The sequence below is a fragment of the Protopterus annectens genome, chromosome 7.part1 (genome assembly GCF_019279795.1).
Source record: "Protopterus annectens isolate FY-2018-M chromosome 7.part1, PAN1.0, whole genome shotgun sequence".
NCBI lineage: Eukaryota > Metazoa > Chordata > Ceratodontiformes > Protopteridae > Protopterus > Protopterus annectens.
In genome coordinates, this window is record NC_056740.1 from 31,068,831 (window position 1) to 31,087,737 (window position 18,907).

Sequence of the window (18,907 nt, forward strand, 5' to 3'; positions counted from 1 at the left end):
GCACAAGCCTCCGCAGCATCACAGCTGCATTTAATGGAGCATCTTGCTACTTGGGAGGAAAGCTCCCAAGACAGAGGACACCAAGGCTTTTCCTTCAGAATCTGGAAGATTTGAAATGGCACGATGTCTGAGACAAAAGCTCTAAGGTGTACTTGGTCATATGTGCCTGATAACTGATGGCCCAGAAAGCCAAGGTGGCTGAATTATAGGGCTTTTTTCCCCAGTCACTCAATGGTTCTACTCTCTTTGTCTAATGGGAGAAGGGTGGTAGAAGGAAGCAATTTAGATGGTATATCTGTTGCCACAGAAATGACGGCTGGGACAGCAGGACCACACCTAAAGAGGAACTTACATTTCTAAGGGACCTTGTAGTAGCAGTCCAGCTTCTCAGGGACCTTGTAGTAGCAGTCCAGCTTCTTGGGAGCCAGGAGCTAGGAGTCTGGGCTTTGGGAAGCATTATGGAAGGCATCCAGAAATGCAGAATGCACCGGTGGAACTGCAGAGGGGCTAGGGAGATGAACTTGTAGAAATTATCTTTTTTTTTTGGGTATCAGAAATTTGGGGAGGTGCCCCACTTAAAATGTTCTCCCATTTTCAGATTAGTTTCACCAAATTAAATCCCTTCCATAGGGGAATAAATACCAAATGACTCCTCAGGAGAAACATTCTTGAGGAGAGAGAATTTGTGTTGAGTAATCCAAGGATTATTCTTCAGAGGAAAAAATCAAAGGAATCATTGTTCTAATCCTTTTCTGAGAAGCAAGGGGAGCAGGAGTATGAGCAGGTAGAGAAGGCAGCAACTTGAGTGCCACGAAAGCCTGAAACGAGCTTTGGAAAAAGGCCTGCCAAGCATTCAGGCCTTGTTTAGCAGGGGACAAAGGCTCCTTTTTTTTGGCAGGAAAAACAAAATGTATGCAAAGCTGCAGGACCAGACAAAGGTCTGCATTTAGAAGTATCTGACTCAATTTCTTCTCTCACTAGAGTTTGTGGTACCTCCTAGGGCCCTCGGGTTTCCCAGAGACTTGCTTAATGGACATCTATTTTACCTCCATATAAGTGCTCATGGAGGAAGTTAAAGCAGCCTCAGAACTGGGCTCGACCTGTGTAGCTGTGCCTGAAGTCCGACATGCCTCCAGGTTGACTAACACCTCAGATGTGTCCGATGGTAGAGGTGCAGCAGAAGCTGCAGGTCTACGTTTCTTGTTCTTGTGCTTCACTGGCTCGGCATCGGACACTGAGGTACCTTCCATACCCTTAGCTAAAAACTTAAGTCATTGGGTCTCTAAACAGATAGCAAAAGAGAACCTACCTCTAAGGGTACTTGGTATGAAGGACTGGCAAATGTTACAGGATGCAAGGTCTTGGCTAGGCCCTAAGCAAGAGGCACTGTAAATGACTGTCCTTATGTGGAATTTTTCTTCCACAATGGCACTTGTGCTTCTTGGATGTCATAACCAAAACAGTTAGAAAAAAATGCCCTGTTGGAGAAAATTATCTGAAAAAAGCTGAAGTCGCAATCACTGAAGCAGTCAGCCAGAATGGCTTTCTGACTGGTGGCAGAAAAGTTCTGAAGATGTATGTGCATACATCATTTTTATGGTCTATGTCAGACTGCAGCCTACATGCATGCCAAGTACAGGGTACCCTTGAGTAGTACAAGACTTTGGAACCAAGTTCGCCCATTGGCTGTGTGATCTGGACTTTTTCTGTATGATTACTCTTGACTACAAAACTATTCTAGAGTTTCAATTATTAAAAGCCGTTTGTGCAGTCATCAACATGAGACTTTTACAGGTAGTGGATGAGATGGCATGCATAGCAAGCACTACAGAAAAAAAATCCATTGTGAGCACTATTTGCTTAAGGTAAGTTACCTGAATAGTGATGAGAAGGCAAATTCCAGCTCCCATTTCTGAAGGATCTCCATACATTCCCGTCATGACATATACAATAGCCTGTCCAATTGTGATGATCATACCAAATACTGTGAACAAAACAATTGTCATTAGAAACGGTATGTGAAACAGTTCTACAACAAAAAGTAGAAAGACTTGCAATTAACCACTGCTCAAACGTGCTCTCTCTGTCCACAACTGGAAAATACATACAGCTATAAACATCTACAACCAGAAAGGCACCTGCCTTTACAGTTCATGCAAACATACCTGCATGATCAGCAAAATAGCATCAGGCTTTGAGAATCTGCCCATGGCACCTGAACTGCAAAACAGCATGAAGCTGCAAAGCCAGCAGAATCCAATAAGTATTTCATAGTCATTATTTATACCATACAACATTACAACACTGCCAAGTTCCTTGTTGAAGTCAACAGATGAAGCAAAACCTGATACAGTAGCAAAAAAGCTGGCTCTGTAGGGTAGTGGGGTGAAACCCCAGCAATTTGACAACCTAGGTTCTATAAGCACCCTTAGAAATGGAGGCAAATGCTGGGAAGGACAAGAATAAAGAGGTGAAGCCTACTTGTTTTTCCCACAGGAGGTCTGGGGATATGTGCCTTTTGTATGCACACACTACCTACAATCTGGTGTAGATACAAGATGGATGGAGGCATTTACCTTTATGGGGACAGGAGTGACAGAGGGTTGTTCCACGCACACAAACAGGAAACAAACTGTTCACTGCCCCAAGGTATGCCCAACCCTTGGGCCCTTGCAAGCATGTCCAGAGAGATGTCATATAGAAGCTGTGTCTCTATTCCACAAAGGGGAATAAATGTAAGACAACAGCCTGATGTCTACAATTTGGGGGAAGTAATTCCAACACATTTGATTAAAGTGGAGAAAGAAAATACAAAAAGTGTTAAACTTAACAAAATGCAACCGATAAATACCATCAATTTTACTAGCAATTAATAAAAACTGCATTCAAAGACATACATATCCTATGTCTCACAAATAAATAAAAAAAAAAATTAAGAAATTCCAGTGTACAACTGCCAACTTACATTTCTGTGCTCCATTGAAAAGGGCTCTATCTTTTGGGGTGTCACCAACTTCAATGATTTTTGCACCAGCTAACAGCTGCATGATAAGTCCAGAAGTAACAATTGGAGAAATCCCCAGCTCCATAAGAGTTCCTGTTGGGTGAAAAATTAATTCACAACACAAAATGAATGCTCAACATGGTTTGTCAGCTACAGAACAAAATTTCCCAAAACACATGCAGCACATTAAAAAACAGTAGGGTGCGGGGGGGGGGGGTTAGGTTAATAAAACAATTAGTATGCAACAGCATTTATTTAATTCTTTTTATTTTCATACAGCATTCAAGTTATCAGGCTGTGCACTTAATGCATTCAAAAGCAATTTTTGCAATCACGGTTATAGTGAAGGGCCATAGCTCCATACCCAAACAAAATCAGTAAATCACCTCTGTACAGCCATTTTTTTTTTTTTTTTTTTATAACTGGGCTACAGGCAACTTGCTTCATTCAAAAGCCACAAGAACAGGAACAAGCAAAAAAAGCAACCAGCCAGTAAATCCACAGATTTATTATACAATAAAACTCTGACGTCTCTGCTCTTCTCAAAGCCTTCAAGGAGTAAAATACATTCAGAAAAACTTGCCTCTTATACAAACAATTATTCAATTAAAAAATCAAATTAAGTATTTCCAATTAAGTTCTTCATTAAGACCACATGGATATAATGTATTGAATTTAAGAATAAATAGGGACTCTCTGGTCAACAACCTATTATTTAAAACATTTTCATTAAACTTTGAAGTTTTAATTTTTTCTAAAACTGTACCTTTTAATCCCTCACTATCACTATTATGAAAATGTTCAAAGTGAGTTGCAATAGAGCTTTCCTGTTTCTTATTTTTTATATCCCTAATATGTTCCAACAGTCTAATCTTAAAAGCTCTTTTTGTTTGTCCAATATAATATAAATCACATGGACATTTGAGCGCATATATCACTGCTTCTGTGCTACATGTAAAAATATTATTAGTATTAAATGAAATATTATTAATAAAATCAAATTTATGCACTATAAACTTGCATGCTTTACATCTATTGCAGCCAAAGGTTCCAACACTGGATATATTTAGATCCATCTTCACCTCTGGAATACTAAATCTACCCTTAACAATAAAATTCTGTATATTTCTCCCTCTTTTATATGAAAAAGCTAGCTTACTTTTCAGCCATGGCATAACATTTTTCAAAGAGCATAAATAGTTCCAAAAATATCTCACCATGTCAGAAATTCTAGGACTATACCATCCATAAGTAGAGACAAAATATATAGTCTCTAAAGATTTATTACCAATGTCCCTGCATACAGCTATATCTGAAGAAAATTTAATATTATTGCCATTAATAAAGGAGCATAATTTATTCCAACTATGCTCCATCAAAACTTTTTCATATCCTCTTTTACTAAACATTTCAACTGTTATTTTCATTTCTTTACGTAAGTCTTCCATATTATTACATAACCTAAGTATTCTAAGCATTTCCCCATATGGAAGAGCTTGTAACGTATGTGCAGGATGACAACTGTCCCTATGTACATAGTTTGTACCTTCCTCAAATTTTCTATGTACTTTGGTCTGTAAGCTCACCCCATTCTTGATATTCAGTTCTACATCCAAAAAGGATATATTTTTACCCATCTGAAGACCATCAAATTGAAGATGGAACCTGTTATTCAAGGATTGAACAAATTCTTCCACTAGTTCCAAGCCCCCATGTATAATAAAGATCAAATTATCTATGTAGTGGAAGTACTTGATAACATATTGTTTAAAGAATGCATTGTTATAAATATATTCAACCTCAAAAAGTCCCATACTGAGATTAGCATACATGGGGGCAAATGCAGCCCCCATGGCAGTGCCCTGTTTCTGTCTATATAAGACACTATTGAATTCAAAAAAATTGTTAATAAGACAGAAATAGATTAATTCTATAACATATTCTGTAGCTGGAGAAACTCCAAGAAAAAATCGTACTGCCTCTAAACCAAAAGAATGACTAATATTTGTATATAAACTCTTTACATCTATTGTAAAAAAATGTATATTATTGTTCCAATTAATATCATTAATTTTATACAAGAAATCAAATACATCTCTAACATAAGATGGAAGTCTAAGAACTACTGGGCAGAGGTAATGATGTAAAAAAACCCCAAGAGCTTGAGTAAAATATTCACATCCTGCCACAATAGGCCTTCCCGGTGGTTGATGTAAATCTTTATGCACCTTTGGAAGGCAATAAAAATGTGCCATATTAGCCTTCTCTTTTACACTAAATTTATTTCTTATATCCAAATCTGTAAAATATCCTAACCTACTACCCTTAGATAATAATTCATTATACTCCTTAAGGGCAGCAACATATTTTGGCAGACATGTGACTTCATATGTATTACAATCATTTAAATGTTCCATACACATGCCCAAATACTGAGAAAAATGCATAATAACTAGTTTATTACCTTTATCAGAAGGTTTAAAGATTATTTCATCCATCTTACTTAGAGAAACAAGAGCTTGCCATTCCCTTTTAGTTAAATTGTATACATGGGACTCTTGCATTTTTTTAAATTCCTTAAAATTCTCTTGTAATGCAAAATTCAAAACATTAGTAAAATGTATTACTTCTTCATTAAGATAAGGAGGCATAAATTCACTTTTACCCTTAACATTATCAGTATCAAATTTATAATAAGCATTAAAGGAAGATTCTGAATTACAAGTAACATAACTATCATCAGAATCAGTAGTATTATCCAAATTATCATCCATGGTAACATTGTTAAAGGTAGTATTATTAAAAAAATATTTCAGATGTAACTTTCTAGATAGTCTAAATATATCACATTTAATTTCATACAGCCGTGGAACTACCGTGGGGACAAATTTCAACCCACGATTTAAAACTGTATACTCAAAGTCCGTAAATACACACCCTGAAAGATTAATAATATAATTATTAACTAGAGGTATAATTCGTTCTTTTACCTCGTTTATAGTCTCTTGGTTGATGGTAATTTCTTGAGTATTGTCCATACGTGTCGCGAACACGTTTACCACCTTTTCTACCTTCCTCCCCATAGGGAGGTTCATCACGAAAGGTCTGTGCATGTCTAACAGGCTGTTGTGCTGGAGGCAGCTCTGGATATTCTTCATTCTCATATATATCTTTGTATGATGTATGATGTCCATCTGATGCGGAGAAAGAAGAATCATGGACTCGGGAACCATTATCCGGTTTCTGGAATCTTACGCGACCACGAGACTTCTTCCTATTTGTACTAGAGATAAACGCCTTGTTGTTTTTGTAATCACGTAAGTCTCGGATCAGCTTACGCTTCTTCCTAGCAACCAGTTCCTCTTCAAACTTTTGAAGTTTGAAATTGACATCTTTTAAAAAATTATCAAGTACCGGTGCAGAAGAACCGGAAGCAAGCATATTACAAGTTTGTTTAATATGTTCTTTTAATTCTTTATGTTGAGTTCTGTCACTGTCCACGAGTATGTTTATCCATTCAAGTGTACATTTATGTGCTGCAGCTACCCATCGTTTGTGGAACTGTAAGTCAGTTGCGCTTTGTAAATCAAACAGAAGGGTAGGATCTTTGTACACCCTAAGCCCTCTCTGTGTAATGTCCAATTCTAAATACTTTGGCAGTCCCAATATATTAAAAAAGTTGATGTTTCCTTCCACATGAGTTTGTCCAATTTATCAAATAAGGACTTACTTTCTTGTGGCAAGGATGTAGGTAATCTTCTTCCTACAGCGTCGAAAGGTTTAAGGCATCGCTGATTTCTCTCCTGCTCCCATTTTTCCCAAGTTATGCAAGGATTAGAAACACTGGATGCACTTGAATTACCATTAGCTGAATGAGAGGGACCATTTTTTTCGATAGGATTATTTAAAAAAACTGTCCAAAGACATTTGGGAACCATTTCCCAAGGTATCACGAAACACACGAGGCAAATTGTACTGTGGGTCAGTGGCCATTGAATATCCAAAAGCCAGAAGCAGTGATATATGCGCTCAAATGTCCATGTGATTTATATTATATTGGACAAACAAAAAGAGCTTTTAAGATTAGATTGTTGGAACATATTAGGGATATAAAAAATAAGAAACAGGAAAGCTCTATTGCAACTCACTTTGAACATTTTCATAATAGTGAGGGATTAAAAGGTACAGTTTTAGAAAAAATTAAAACTTCAAAGTTTAATGAAAATGTTTTAAATAGGTTGTTGACCAAAGAGTCCCTATTTATTCTTAAATTCAATACATTATATCCATGTGGTCTTAATGAAGAACTTAATTGGAAATACTTAATTTGATGTTTTAATTGAATAATTGTTTGTATAAAAGAGGCAAGTTTTTCTGAATGTATTTTACTCCTTGAAGGCTTTGAGAATTATTTATTTATTTTATTTATTTTATATTTGTTAACCGGGCTAGTCTAGCTGGATACATATCCTTTTTCAGTTGAGGCCCGAGGAGAAAAGCTCCAACATAAATGGTAAATCACAAGTTGAAAAACAGATTATAGAAATACAGGTTTTAAAAATTATAAAAAAGTATAATCAAGTTGACGTGTTACATTAGCAAGATTAGTAAAAGAGTACAACTTTATATAGAAGAATTATGGGACAAGGATAGATCAGTTGGTATACATAGCAGAGATATGTTAAATACCAATAGTATATATACGAATTCAAGAGTCACCCTCAATATTTTGGGTAAAGAGGATTTCAAGATCAGTAGTTGGGAGCAAGAAAGAAGGGGAAAGTGGTTTGGATAGATTAGATGAGAAAGTATTATGTATTAGTTTAGTCAGGTTCAGGACAAGGGCATAGCCATTGTGTCTTGAGATATTCTTTCAGGTTGCTTTTGAACTGGTGATGAGAGGTAGTAATTCTAAGGTTGTTTTGGAGGGAGTTCCATGGTTTGCCAATGGAGTTGGCAAAGAGGGCATCACCGCCAGAATTATTAGCTTTAATGGTTCGGATCTGGGTGCTGTTGGATGATCGGAGACTATTTAGGTTAGTGTATGGGATCAATATGCTAGACAGTGATGGGGTTCTATCTGGTTGATTAATTATTTTACATGCTTCAGTGAGTTGGTTGAGTTTGAGAAGGTTGGGCAGTTCCAACCAGCCGAGTTGCCTCAGGTTATGACAGTGATGGGTGCGATAAGGAGAACCTGTTATGAATCTAGCAATGTGGTTATAGGCCAGAGAGAGCATGTTTAGTTCACGTTTATTGAGGAAAGAAAGGACTGGGGAGGCATAGAGGAGGGTAGAGAGGAGGTGGGCAATGGTTAATTTGGCAGTAGGAGTTAAAAAATTTTTTATTCTGTACATGGATCCTAGTTTTTTGTTTACAGATTTTACGGTTTGAGTAATGTGGATGTCAAATTTGAGTTTATGATCAATAGTTACACCTAGTAATTTGGTAATGAGAAGAGCAGAGACGTCGTTTTATTGTATAATAAATCTGTGGATTTACTGGCTGGTTGCTTTTTTTTAACTTGCTTCATTCACCCTAACAACTGTGATACTTTACCTTGCAGAAAAGCCTTAAAAAAAAAAGTGGACAAACTGTGAAAAACTAAAAAATCACGCTCCCCTGCCTCACACTTTCATGAGGAGAGGGAAGCTATCAATTTATACAGAGTCCAATCATTCCTGCAAAAAAGAACAATTCCTATAAAACAAATCATTCCTGCAAGAACTTGTAAACTGCTCAGTTCAGGGAAAAGTGGATAAAATATTTAAGGTTCTAAAACAGAACTGCAGCTTAAAAAAAGGAAAGCAAACAGTCTACTTAGAGACTTTTGTCAACAGCTCGGTGAAGACATATTGCAAGGTAAAATTAATAGGATACCTACAAAAGCCTGGTTATCACCATTTTGAACCACATATTTTGGCACCTCTATCTTACCTGCATCAGAACCACTGCATGCTTCAAAGGAGGCAAGGCAAGAAATACCACTACGTTGGAAGAGGACAACAAATATATTTTGATAAGCAACTTAAATGAGTTAAGACTCTTCCATTAGACTGTAGGAAGCACCCAAGAAGGTTATCCAGAAAGGAAGCACCACAAACCCAAACAATCCCAGCGGTTAAGTTTCCAAACATGGCAGGCAAGTACTAAAAGCAACTACTCCTAAAAACAGTGGCCCAGATCACAAGTTGGGGCTGGCAAACAGAATGCCCCGTGGTGCAGAGAACAAATTCTTTCTCCAACTTAGGGGTGAAAGAAACTAGCACTCCCAAATACACTCTTGAAGGGCCAGAAGGTGAATCATACAACCAAACCAAAGTCAACTGCTCCTAGGAGGACCACTCCCCAAATAACCATGGTGTTACTGGGAGTGAAAAATCGCCATGTCATCTTCCCACTCCATGGCCATTGCATGGAACCAGAAGGACCCATGCAGAAATGAAAACATCCATCTGAGAAGACAGAAGGGAAAAAGGGAATAGCACACCCACATGGGCAGGGAGCATGCCTCCTCCTTAGCAGGCCCCAGAAAGCCAGGATGCACAGAGGCAAAACTAGTGATAACAAGAAAGCCCATCTTCAAATAAACTTTCACACTATATGGCAAAGAGACTCTACAGCAGGCATGCATGCCTGTTTAATGAAAAATTAGAGGCTAAATGAGGGGACAAGCAGAAAGATATGGACAGCTGACAGCCCTCACCCAAGGTGGCAGTCTAACCAACCAGGCCTGGGTCTTTATCCTGTACACCCACCTGGGACAGGCTTTTCTCCAACCCCCAAAGTGTTGCTGGGACTTGGCAAAATCCATCCTGAGAATCCTGCAGTAAGTTGACCACGGAGGTAACTTTGTAGTTCTCTGTGCCAATGGCTGGCCACACCCACTTAAACCCGAAGGCTTCTCATCAGCTCCAGTCTTCTGTAGGACCTTTCTGAGCAGACAGGAAACAGCAGCAAAGGGTCATAGCCAGGCAGCAATAGTGAACAGCCCACCAGAAGGGAACTTCCATAGCCCCCAAAAGATGAGCAGCAACCTACGTCAAACCCAGGGCACCACTGCAGGTAAGAGACAAAAACTGTATCGCAAGATAAGCAAAGAACAGCCAAGTATAAAGAAGCTAAAAGGAGGGACATGACTAACAAGAATCTCGCAGACATGCTGACCCAGTGAAAACAGCTGTAGTCCTCCATAAAACCGAAGAGGGCTACCCTGTGGAGTGTGGTACAATGCATACAAATTGCCTCATATGCCAATATTCACATTCACAGCATTTCTTTACACCACATGATACTCTTAACAAAAATTGTCAACTACCTTAGAAGAAGTTAACAAAAACAACCTAGCACTTTAGCTTCTACCTTCAAGTTATAACAAGTACAGAAACCACAAGATACTCCCATGAGCACACACAAATCTGTCAAAGTAAAGTTGTAATAATTCATTGAGACCCAAGGTTGTTTAACAAAATTGCAGACATATCAAAAAATAATTCAGCAATGACAATGATACATGTTAAAAAAAAACTGTTTCAATTTAAAATGTTTGGCTACACGAGGGAGACTTTTGTCCATTACTTGCTCTTGTATTCCAATCAGTACTGGTCATACAGTTTGCCCTACAATATAAACTGCACTGGAAATTTAGAGCATAAACAGCTACTTTAACTGCGGCTGTAAATAAATGCTCAGTGACTAGATTCCAATCCCTAATCTTGAAAATGGAACAGACTATACGCGTTTTTAAACTTTTGCAGTGTATCCCATTTCTGGGTACATGCACTGCAGTCTATCCATCAGTTTACAGAGAATTACAGTAAGAAGTCACGGGTACTTAAATGAAGTCTAAAAACATCACTGTGCACAAATATACACATTTAAAATACCTGTTATGTATGTATTTTTAAAATACTTGTAGAGACTCCTTCAATAAATGGGGTGTTGTAAGCATTCTCACTCTGACCTTTCCAAATCTCCTTAACATACAACTCTACTTAATCCTCAAATATTATTCCAGCATAAAACATGCTGCAGTAAAAACTAAGATGGCTTCCTTGCATCCTCTCTCTCTGTCTAGCTACAACATTAAGATCTGTCAAATCATCTATCCCTAAGCAAACTCTACACATGGAAGGAAATTAACTAAATGAGTTCTGTTTAATCTCTATCTAGTCTAACAGCTGTTAACCTTTTTCAGTTGACTTTATCATCATTGGATAAAATTTTACTGCTGCCTATATTACTGGTCCATGTGGCCTCATTATTGGTCCATTTTACCATTCTAGACCTTTGACTGGGTAAGTAGTAGCCTATGTATTGTTCATCTGTCCATTAGTTTTTGTCACTGCTACCACTGGCTGAATTGCCAAAGTTGCTTCTCTCATTGGTTATCACAGGTATTGTGATCACTGGTTATATTACTGTTAGTAGAATTTTAATAGGGTCTATGTACTTTGATTATTAGTTTTGATTGGTTATTTTTGAGGGGTGTGTGTTTTTGAAAGCATATTTTAAACAATGCGTTAGCAGCTAGCGGTTCTGAAGATGTCTAATTAACAGACGAAAGCACTCAACCATTTAAAAAATACCACAAAATAAAAGCTAAAGTATTTTATCAAGTTTTTCAATGGAATTAAAGGGACAGAGAAGCACAAGCCATACAAATTCAAGAATCCTAGACTGCCCTCACACATAAGGTGAGCACTACCAAAAGGAAGCGGCAGTTGGGTGGAACAATGCCACTGCCTAAAAGTAGAAAATGGTCTTGGAAAGAATCTACAGCCAGAAACAGTCTTAATGAAGAACTGCTCCCAGGAGACAACATCCTATGTCACAAACCCTTAGAGGAAACTACTCCTTCCCAGCATCCATCACAGAGTAGCCCCCAGGCAACTAAAGCAGCTGTTCCAGACCAGGAAGACACAAAAGAGTAGTTGCCCCCAACCATAAGGTGGTAACATCAGGGCCTGCACCCCAGCCACACCTCATGAGGAACATTCCACATAGAACAAGAATTTAAGACTGAATATATGTGCTGCACTGAAATGGTCTGTCACACATTCGATGCTAAGAAAAAAAGAAAAAACAAGCATATTAAAATCAAAAAAAGAAGTTGTCTTACCATAACATTCCATCTGTGTTGTAGATCTTTATTCATTCATTAATGTGGGGACTTTGGTTCAGTCCTCGGAAACGACATGGCCAGTACCAAGCTCACGCTAGCCAAAAACTCTCAACTAAGATCTACCCACAATACCCCTCTCAGTCTCTTCAGATAGACTTTGCCCATCATTACAGTATAGAAGCAACAATAGTGATAGTAGGAGGCTCTGTCTGAGCAGATACCTTCACAAATAAGGAAATCCTAAAGTCCACCAAGAATCCAGGCAGGGGGAAGGAGGATGGGAAGTCATGAATGAATAGAGATCTACAACACAGATGGAATGTTATGGTAAAACATAACTGATGTAAATCTGTATTCATTCCTTACTGTTAGCACAGAGTCACCAGCTACTTGAGTCCTGGGTGGCCCTAAGGAAAGGCATTCCTCAGCACCATAGAACCAAAAGATGCTCGACCCCTGGAGGTCAAATCCAATTTGGAATGAGTGATAAAAGGTATGAGGTCTTGCCCAAGTGGCTGCTGCGCAGTATCATCCATAGATGCTCTGGAATGAAAGGCCACTGGATCTAGTAGAATGAGCCTTTATTTTGGAAGGTAAGGACACTGTTTTGATGATAGATGAAAATAATGGCATTTCTGAGCCAAGAAGAAAGTCATTTTGGAAAAAGGCTTACCCATTCTGGGTCCTGTAAAGGCCACAAAAGTACAGTTGTGTACACTTACCATAAATGTAGATGTTAGAGTGTATTCACTGTTGCAGTCATTACATTTGGGTTATCCTGCTGGCAGGTTGCCCTCAGTCGGCCTGAATTCCAAAGTCTTGGGTCCTGCGTCGGTTACTGTCGCCTCTTCCCTGACATCAGGTCGCCAGGGGTATAAAAGATGCAGCAGACACCATTTTCTTTAGTTTTTCTTGCCCCAGATGTCAGGTGCCCCCAAAAGGGTAGGCTAAAAATATGTAAATAAAACATACATGCACCAAAATAAGCTTTACCTTCATCTATAAGCAAATACACCACCTAGGTTGTATAGAATAGAGAAGTAAAGATAAGTTACAGCAAAAGTAAGGGGGAATGGCAGGTGGGTAAGCTGGACTGCAACAGACACTAACATCTACATTTATGGTAAGTGTACACAACTGTACTATGTTCTTAGTGTTTCACTGTTGCAGTCATTACATTTGGGGTTGAGTCCCAAAGCTATGGTTGGGGGGCTGGAGCTAAACAGCATTAGGAGCGGCTATGGGGCCCTGCAGAACTGCAGCGGAAAAGCCTGCCCTGGATTTAGAGTAAAGAGGCAGATTGTAATGTTTTGTAAAGGTATGCACTGAACTCCAAGTAGCAGCCTCTAAAATGTCTTTGGTTGGTACTCCCCTGAGAAAGGCTGCAGAAGTGGCTGCAGCTCTGGTTGAATGTGGCCTAATGGCCTTAGGCAATGGTTTGCCATGCTGGGAGTAGCATAAATGAATGCAGTGACCTATCCACTTTGAAATAGTCTGCTTGGAGATAGCCCTTCCTTGTGATGCTGTGGCATATGCCACTAGTAATTGTTCTATCTTTCTGAAAGCTGCGGCATATGCCACTAGTAATTGTTCTGTCTTCTGAAAAAGTACAGTTTTGTACCTACCATAAGGTACCGGCCTGCTGCAGTCATCACACTTGGGTTATCCTGTCGTCAGGCGGTCCCGCAGTCGGCCGGAATTCCAAAGTCTTGGTCCGGCGTCTGTTGCAGTCACCTCTTCCCTGACGTCAGTGCGCCAGGGGTATATATAAAGCAACCAACGCCATTTTCTACAGTTTTTCTTGCCCCAGCTGTCAGGTGCCCCCAAAAAGGTGGTCAGAAATTAGTACCAAAAGGAGTAACCACAGCACAAACACAAAATCTCTTCAGCTATAAGCAAATACATCAGTAAGGCATAGAAGAGATTTAGCCAGTAGAACAGTGGGGATGGAGGGGGGGTAACCTGGACTGCAGCAGGGTGAACACTCGAACATCTACATTTATGGTAGGTACAAAACTGTACTATGTTCATCGTGTTACCCTGCTGCAGTCATCACACTTGGGTTGAATCCCAAAGCTAAGGAAGGGGGGAGGTATCATAGAGGGTTCGTGGAGGCTATAAGGCCCTGCAGAACTGCAGTGGCAAAGCCCGCCGTGGACTTTGAGTAAAGAGGTAAGTGATAGTGTTTGGTAAAGGTGTGTACTGAACTCCAAGTTGCAGCTTCTAAAATTTCCTTGGTTGGAACCCCCCTGAGAAAGGCTGTAGAGGTAGCGGTTGCCCTGGTAGAGTGGGATCTAATGGTAGCAGGAACTGGTTTCCCATGATGGGTGTAACAGAAACGTATGCAATGACCTATCCATTTAGAAATGGTTTGCTTTGATATAGCTTTTCCTTGAGAAGCTGTAGCATAGGATACAAAGAGCTGGTCAAATTTTCTGAAAGCCTTAGTTTTGTCCAAATAGTAACGAAGCTGCCTGTGAATGTCCAAGGAATGCAGGAGTCTCTCACCTTTGTTCTGTGGATTGGAGAAGAAGGTGGGTAAGTGGATGGTTTGATTTAAAGCTACACTGGAAACCACCTTAGGCATAAAGGAAGGATTAGTTCGTAGAGAAACTCTGACTTGATGAAAAATGAGGAAAGGTTCCACTGCCATTAGTGCCTGTAGCTCTGAGACTCTTCTAGCTGAAGTTATTGCTAGGAGCAGGGCAGTCTTCCATGATAGGAACTGTAGATCTGCAGAGAAAGCTGGTTCAAAGGGAGGTAGCGTTAGTTTTTCCAGAACAAAATTGAGGTCCATGTTGGTGTAGGAGCTCTCCTGGGTGGTCTAATGTTTTTTGCCCCTCTGAGGAACTGCCTTGGAAGAGGATGTGAAAATAAAGGTGGATCCGTGTTGTAGTGAGCTGAAATAGCCGAAGCATGGATTTTAGAGGAAAAGGAAAGTCCTTTGTGCAACATCTCAGCTAAATACTGTAGAATGTGAAGCATGTGAGGCTGAATTGTGTCTTGGCCTTTAGCTTGGTTCCAGGCACAAAACCTTTTCCATTTGTCCGAATAAGCCTTCCTGGTGCTAGGCCTCCTGGCTTCCAGAATAACATCCAGAACTGCTTGTGAAAGAGGTGCCGGTTGGATGTTTAGATGATTTGCCATGCAGCCAGATTTAAAGTTTTGAGCTGGCAGTGAAGAATCTGTTTTGTTGTGTGAGCAAATGGGGGATTTGAGGCAATATCCATGGTGGGCTGTGGGCCATATTTTTCAACAGCAGATACCAGTGCTGGCGTGGCCAATCTGGGGCTATGAGAATCAGTCGTGGTCTCTCCTTTTTGACTTTCAAAAGAACCTTTGTGAGGAGAGGCAATGGAGGGAAGGCATATACGGTCAGGTTTTTCCAACTGAAAGAGAGAGTCCACTTTCCAAGCTTGATGGTGAAATGTCCTTGTACAAAATTTTGTCAGTTGATAGTTTTGAGGACTGGCAAACAGGTCTACGTCTGGAAGGCCCCATTTTTGTTATCATTGCAAATATTTGGGGATGTAGTTTCCACTCGTGGGGATCCTTGATGTTTCTGCTGAGGTTGTCTGCCAATGTGTTCTTCTGTCCTGGCAGGAATTGAGCTTGTAACTGGACTTGGTAGGACAGAGCCGTGTTCCATAAGGTCATTGCTTGCCTGCATAGAGGGTAAGAATGTGTACCCCCTTGTTTATGTACCACATTACTGTGGTGTTGTCAGTCTTTACTGCAAGTTGTCCTGGATGTAAAAGATCCTTGAAAGCTGTCAGAGCTTTCTGTACAGCTAGCATCTCTTTTTGATTTATGTGCAGATTTCTTTGATCTGCAGTCCATAGGCCTTGAATGCATTGTCCTGCCATATGTGCCCCCCCAGGCATAGTCTGAAGCATCTGTTGTGATAGTTTGCCTGGGTGGAGGCAAGGTGAAAGGCTGACCCTTGTTGAGGTGACATGCCTGTGACCACCATAGAAATTCCTGTTGTAGGCAGGAAATGAGAGATATCATTGTGTCCAAGCTGTGGCTGTGTTGAGACCATACGCTTTTTAGGTACCACTGTAATTTCCTCATATGCAGCTTTGCAAATGGTATTAGTATGCAAGATGCCATGAAGCCCAAAGCCTGCAGAATTTTTCTTGCAGTTAATTGGGTCTTTGTTGCCATTGTCTTGAAATATTGAGTCAGTTGTAGTTTCTTGTCTGGAGTAAGATAAGCCTTCTGGGCCATTGTATTCAAGCTGGCACCCAGGAATGTCATTTTTTGGGAGGGTACTAGTTTTGACTTCTTTTCGTTTACTGTGTACCCCAGGCAGTTTAGTAGATGCTTTACAAAGGCCAGATGATGTAAGAGAATGTCTTTGCTTTCTGCTTGGATGAGGCAGTCGTCCAGGTATGGATATATTTGAATTCCTCTTTGTCTGCAGTATGCAATGTCCAGGTATGGATATATTTGAATTCCTCTTTGTCTGCAGTATGCAATTACTGGTGCCAGGCCATTTTGTGAAAACTCTGGGTGCAGTAGATAAGCCATAGGGCAGTGCAGAGAATTGGTAATGAGTTGAACCTGCAATGAAACGGAGGTATCTTCTGCAACTTTGTCTGATAGGGACAAGCAGGTATGCCTCCTTGAGGTCCAACGTTACTAGACATGCTTCCCTGCCCAACATGGGAAGTAGCTGCTATAGTGTTAGCATCTTGAATTTGGCTAAGTGTTTAGAATTGAAAGGTCCAGAATTGGTCTCCAGGCATTGTCCTTTCTGGGCACTAGAAAGTCTTGAATAAAATCCTTGGCCATGCTCTCGAGTAGGTACCAGTTGAATGGCTCATGTCCATGAGAGCTGTAATTTGCTTTTGTGCCTCTGCCCATTGATTTTGTGGCAGGTTTGGCATTCCTCTTTTCATTGGCAAGGTGTGGAAATGGAATCTGTATCCTTGTAAAATTATGTCTAGGACCCATTTGTCCTTTGTGACAATGTGCCAGTTGTCTGCAAAAAGTGCGAGTTTTCCCCCCCAAGGGGGCTGCCAAGAGAGTATTGCTTGGCCAGATGAGTTGCAAGTCATTGAGTTTGCCTTCTGGTGGTTTGAGACCGGTCTTCTCCTCCCTTCTGTGTTGTAGAGCCCCATTGGCGAGGTTTATACTGGGCTTGTGATTGTCCTCTGCCTCTTGGGCGTCTGTATTTACCCCTCTGTGGTCTGTCAGTGGCTGGAAAGGACCAATTTTTTGTTGGCCAGTTTCTGCTGAAGCGAGGGGGTTGTACTTGTAGGAAATCTTTGACTGTCTGCATTGATTTCGCCTTATCTTCCATTTTCTTTAAAACAACTTCTGCTTTAACACCAAAAAGAACATCCTGCTGTAAGGAAGCATCTAGTAGTTTTGCTTTAACATAATCAGGCAGAGTTTGTTCCTTTAACCAAGCATGCCTACGTATAACAGACCCAGTGACAGCTGCTCTGCAGGAGGCCTCCAAAGAATCAAACCCACATTGTAAGGTATGTTTGCCCACCTGCTCAGTGGCGTGCAACAGATCCTGTACTTCTTTCAATTCAGATTGTTGAGGGAGAGAGGCTATTCTTTGCTTTAACTGAGAGATTAGAAATTGCTGATACTTAAGCATGTGAAATTGACAATTCAGTGCCCTCATAGCTAGTGTGGCTGAGGTGTAAACCTCCCCCCCCCCCCCCACCTGTCTAGAGCTCTGGAATCCCTCTCAGAAGGTACTGGGTTTTTAGCCATAGAAGCCTTAGCCCCCTTGGGACCCTGTGAGATACTCAAGCCCAAACACTCTAGCCCAAAAGTTCCTGGAATTCATAAACTCAAATGCCATGGAACAACTAGTCACCATCCCCACAAGAGGAGAAAACATACTTGATCTCATCATCACGAACATGGGAGCACAATGTTCAACACCGGAAGTATACCCCTCACTGGTGAGATCTGATCACAAACTAATCTCGCTGGAAATCCTCATCCCGCCCCCACCCGAAATGAAAAAGACCACAGTAAAGAACTTCTCGAAAGCCGACTTCACACTTCTAAAGACTAGTGTGGTCTCCTTTAAGGCCCCTGAGCGGGGTTAACATTACTCAAACCGCTGAATCACTTACAAATGCCTTCTACCAGCACCTGCAGGGCTGCATGGATCAGGCAATCCCAAGCAAAACAAAGACTCTTTGTCAGTCTGGTGGACCCCAGCCATAAACAAACTCTACAACAAAAGGAGAAAGCTACTACAAGATAGAGCAAAAGATCAAGTAAAAAGCTAAGAGCTCTCATAAAATCATCCAAAGCTAATTTTGAGAAAAAATAGCTAAGGACTCTAAAGACAACCATAAGGCATTCTTTAGCTATGTCAGAAACCTAGGAGGAAAAACTCCCAGATATGCTCAGAATTAGTTCAAAATGATGTGAAGATTACTGATCCTACAGACATTGCCAACATACTGGCTGACAGGTTCAGTGCAAACTTCTCCCCTCCCCTAAAGGAGAGATATCTATACCAAATGATTGTAGCCCCCAAACATCTCTACAGGTGAGAACTGCTCTCAAGAACACAGCATCCATGGGACCTGATGGTGTGTGCTCCATGAACTCAACGAGGAATTAAACCCACAGTTAGGACAGCTGTTTAATCTTAGTCTCACCTCCGGATACGCATCCAGGGAGTGGCGGGGACAGACTGTGGTCCCACTCCACAAAGGCGGTGCCTCCACCGACCCTGGAAAGTCCCATTAGCTTGACAAGCCTTATCTGCAAAGCCATGGAGAGGATCATAATGG

The 18,907-nt window shown here is 40.5% G+C and overlaps 1 protein-coding gene across 1 annotated transcript in view; it reads right to left on the bottom strand.

Moving 5' to 3' along the window:
* The window catches only part of SEC61A1 (SEC61 translocon subunit alpha 1), a gene marked incomplete in the record, with an annotated part of 429,191 nt that overhangs the window by 315,585 nt on the left and 94,699 nt on the right, over nt 1–18,907 (bottom strand). The window contains 2 exon segments of the mRNA XM_044078537.1: nt 1,875–1,984; nt 2,966–3,097. Coding sequence (XP_043934472.1) covers nt 1,875–1,984; nt 2,966–3,097 — 242 coding nt within the window.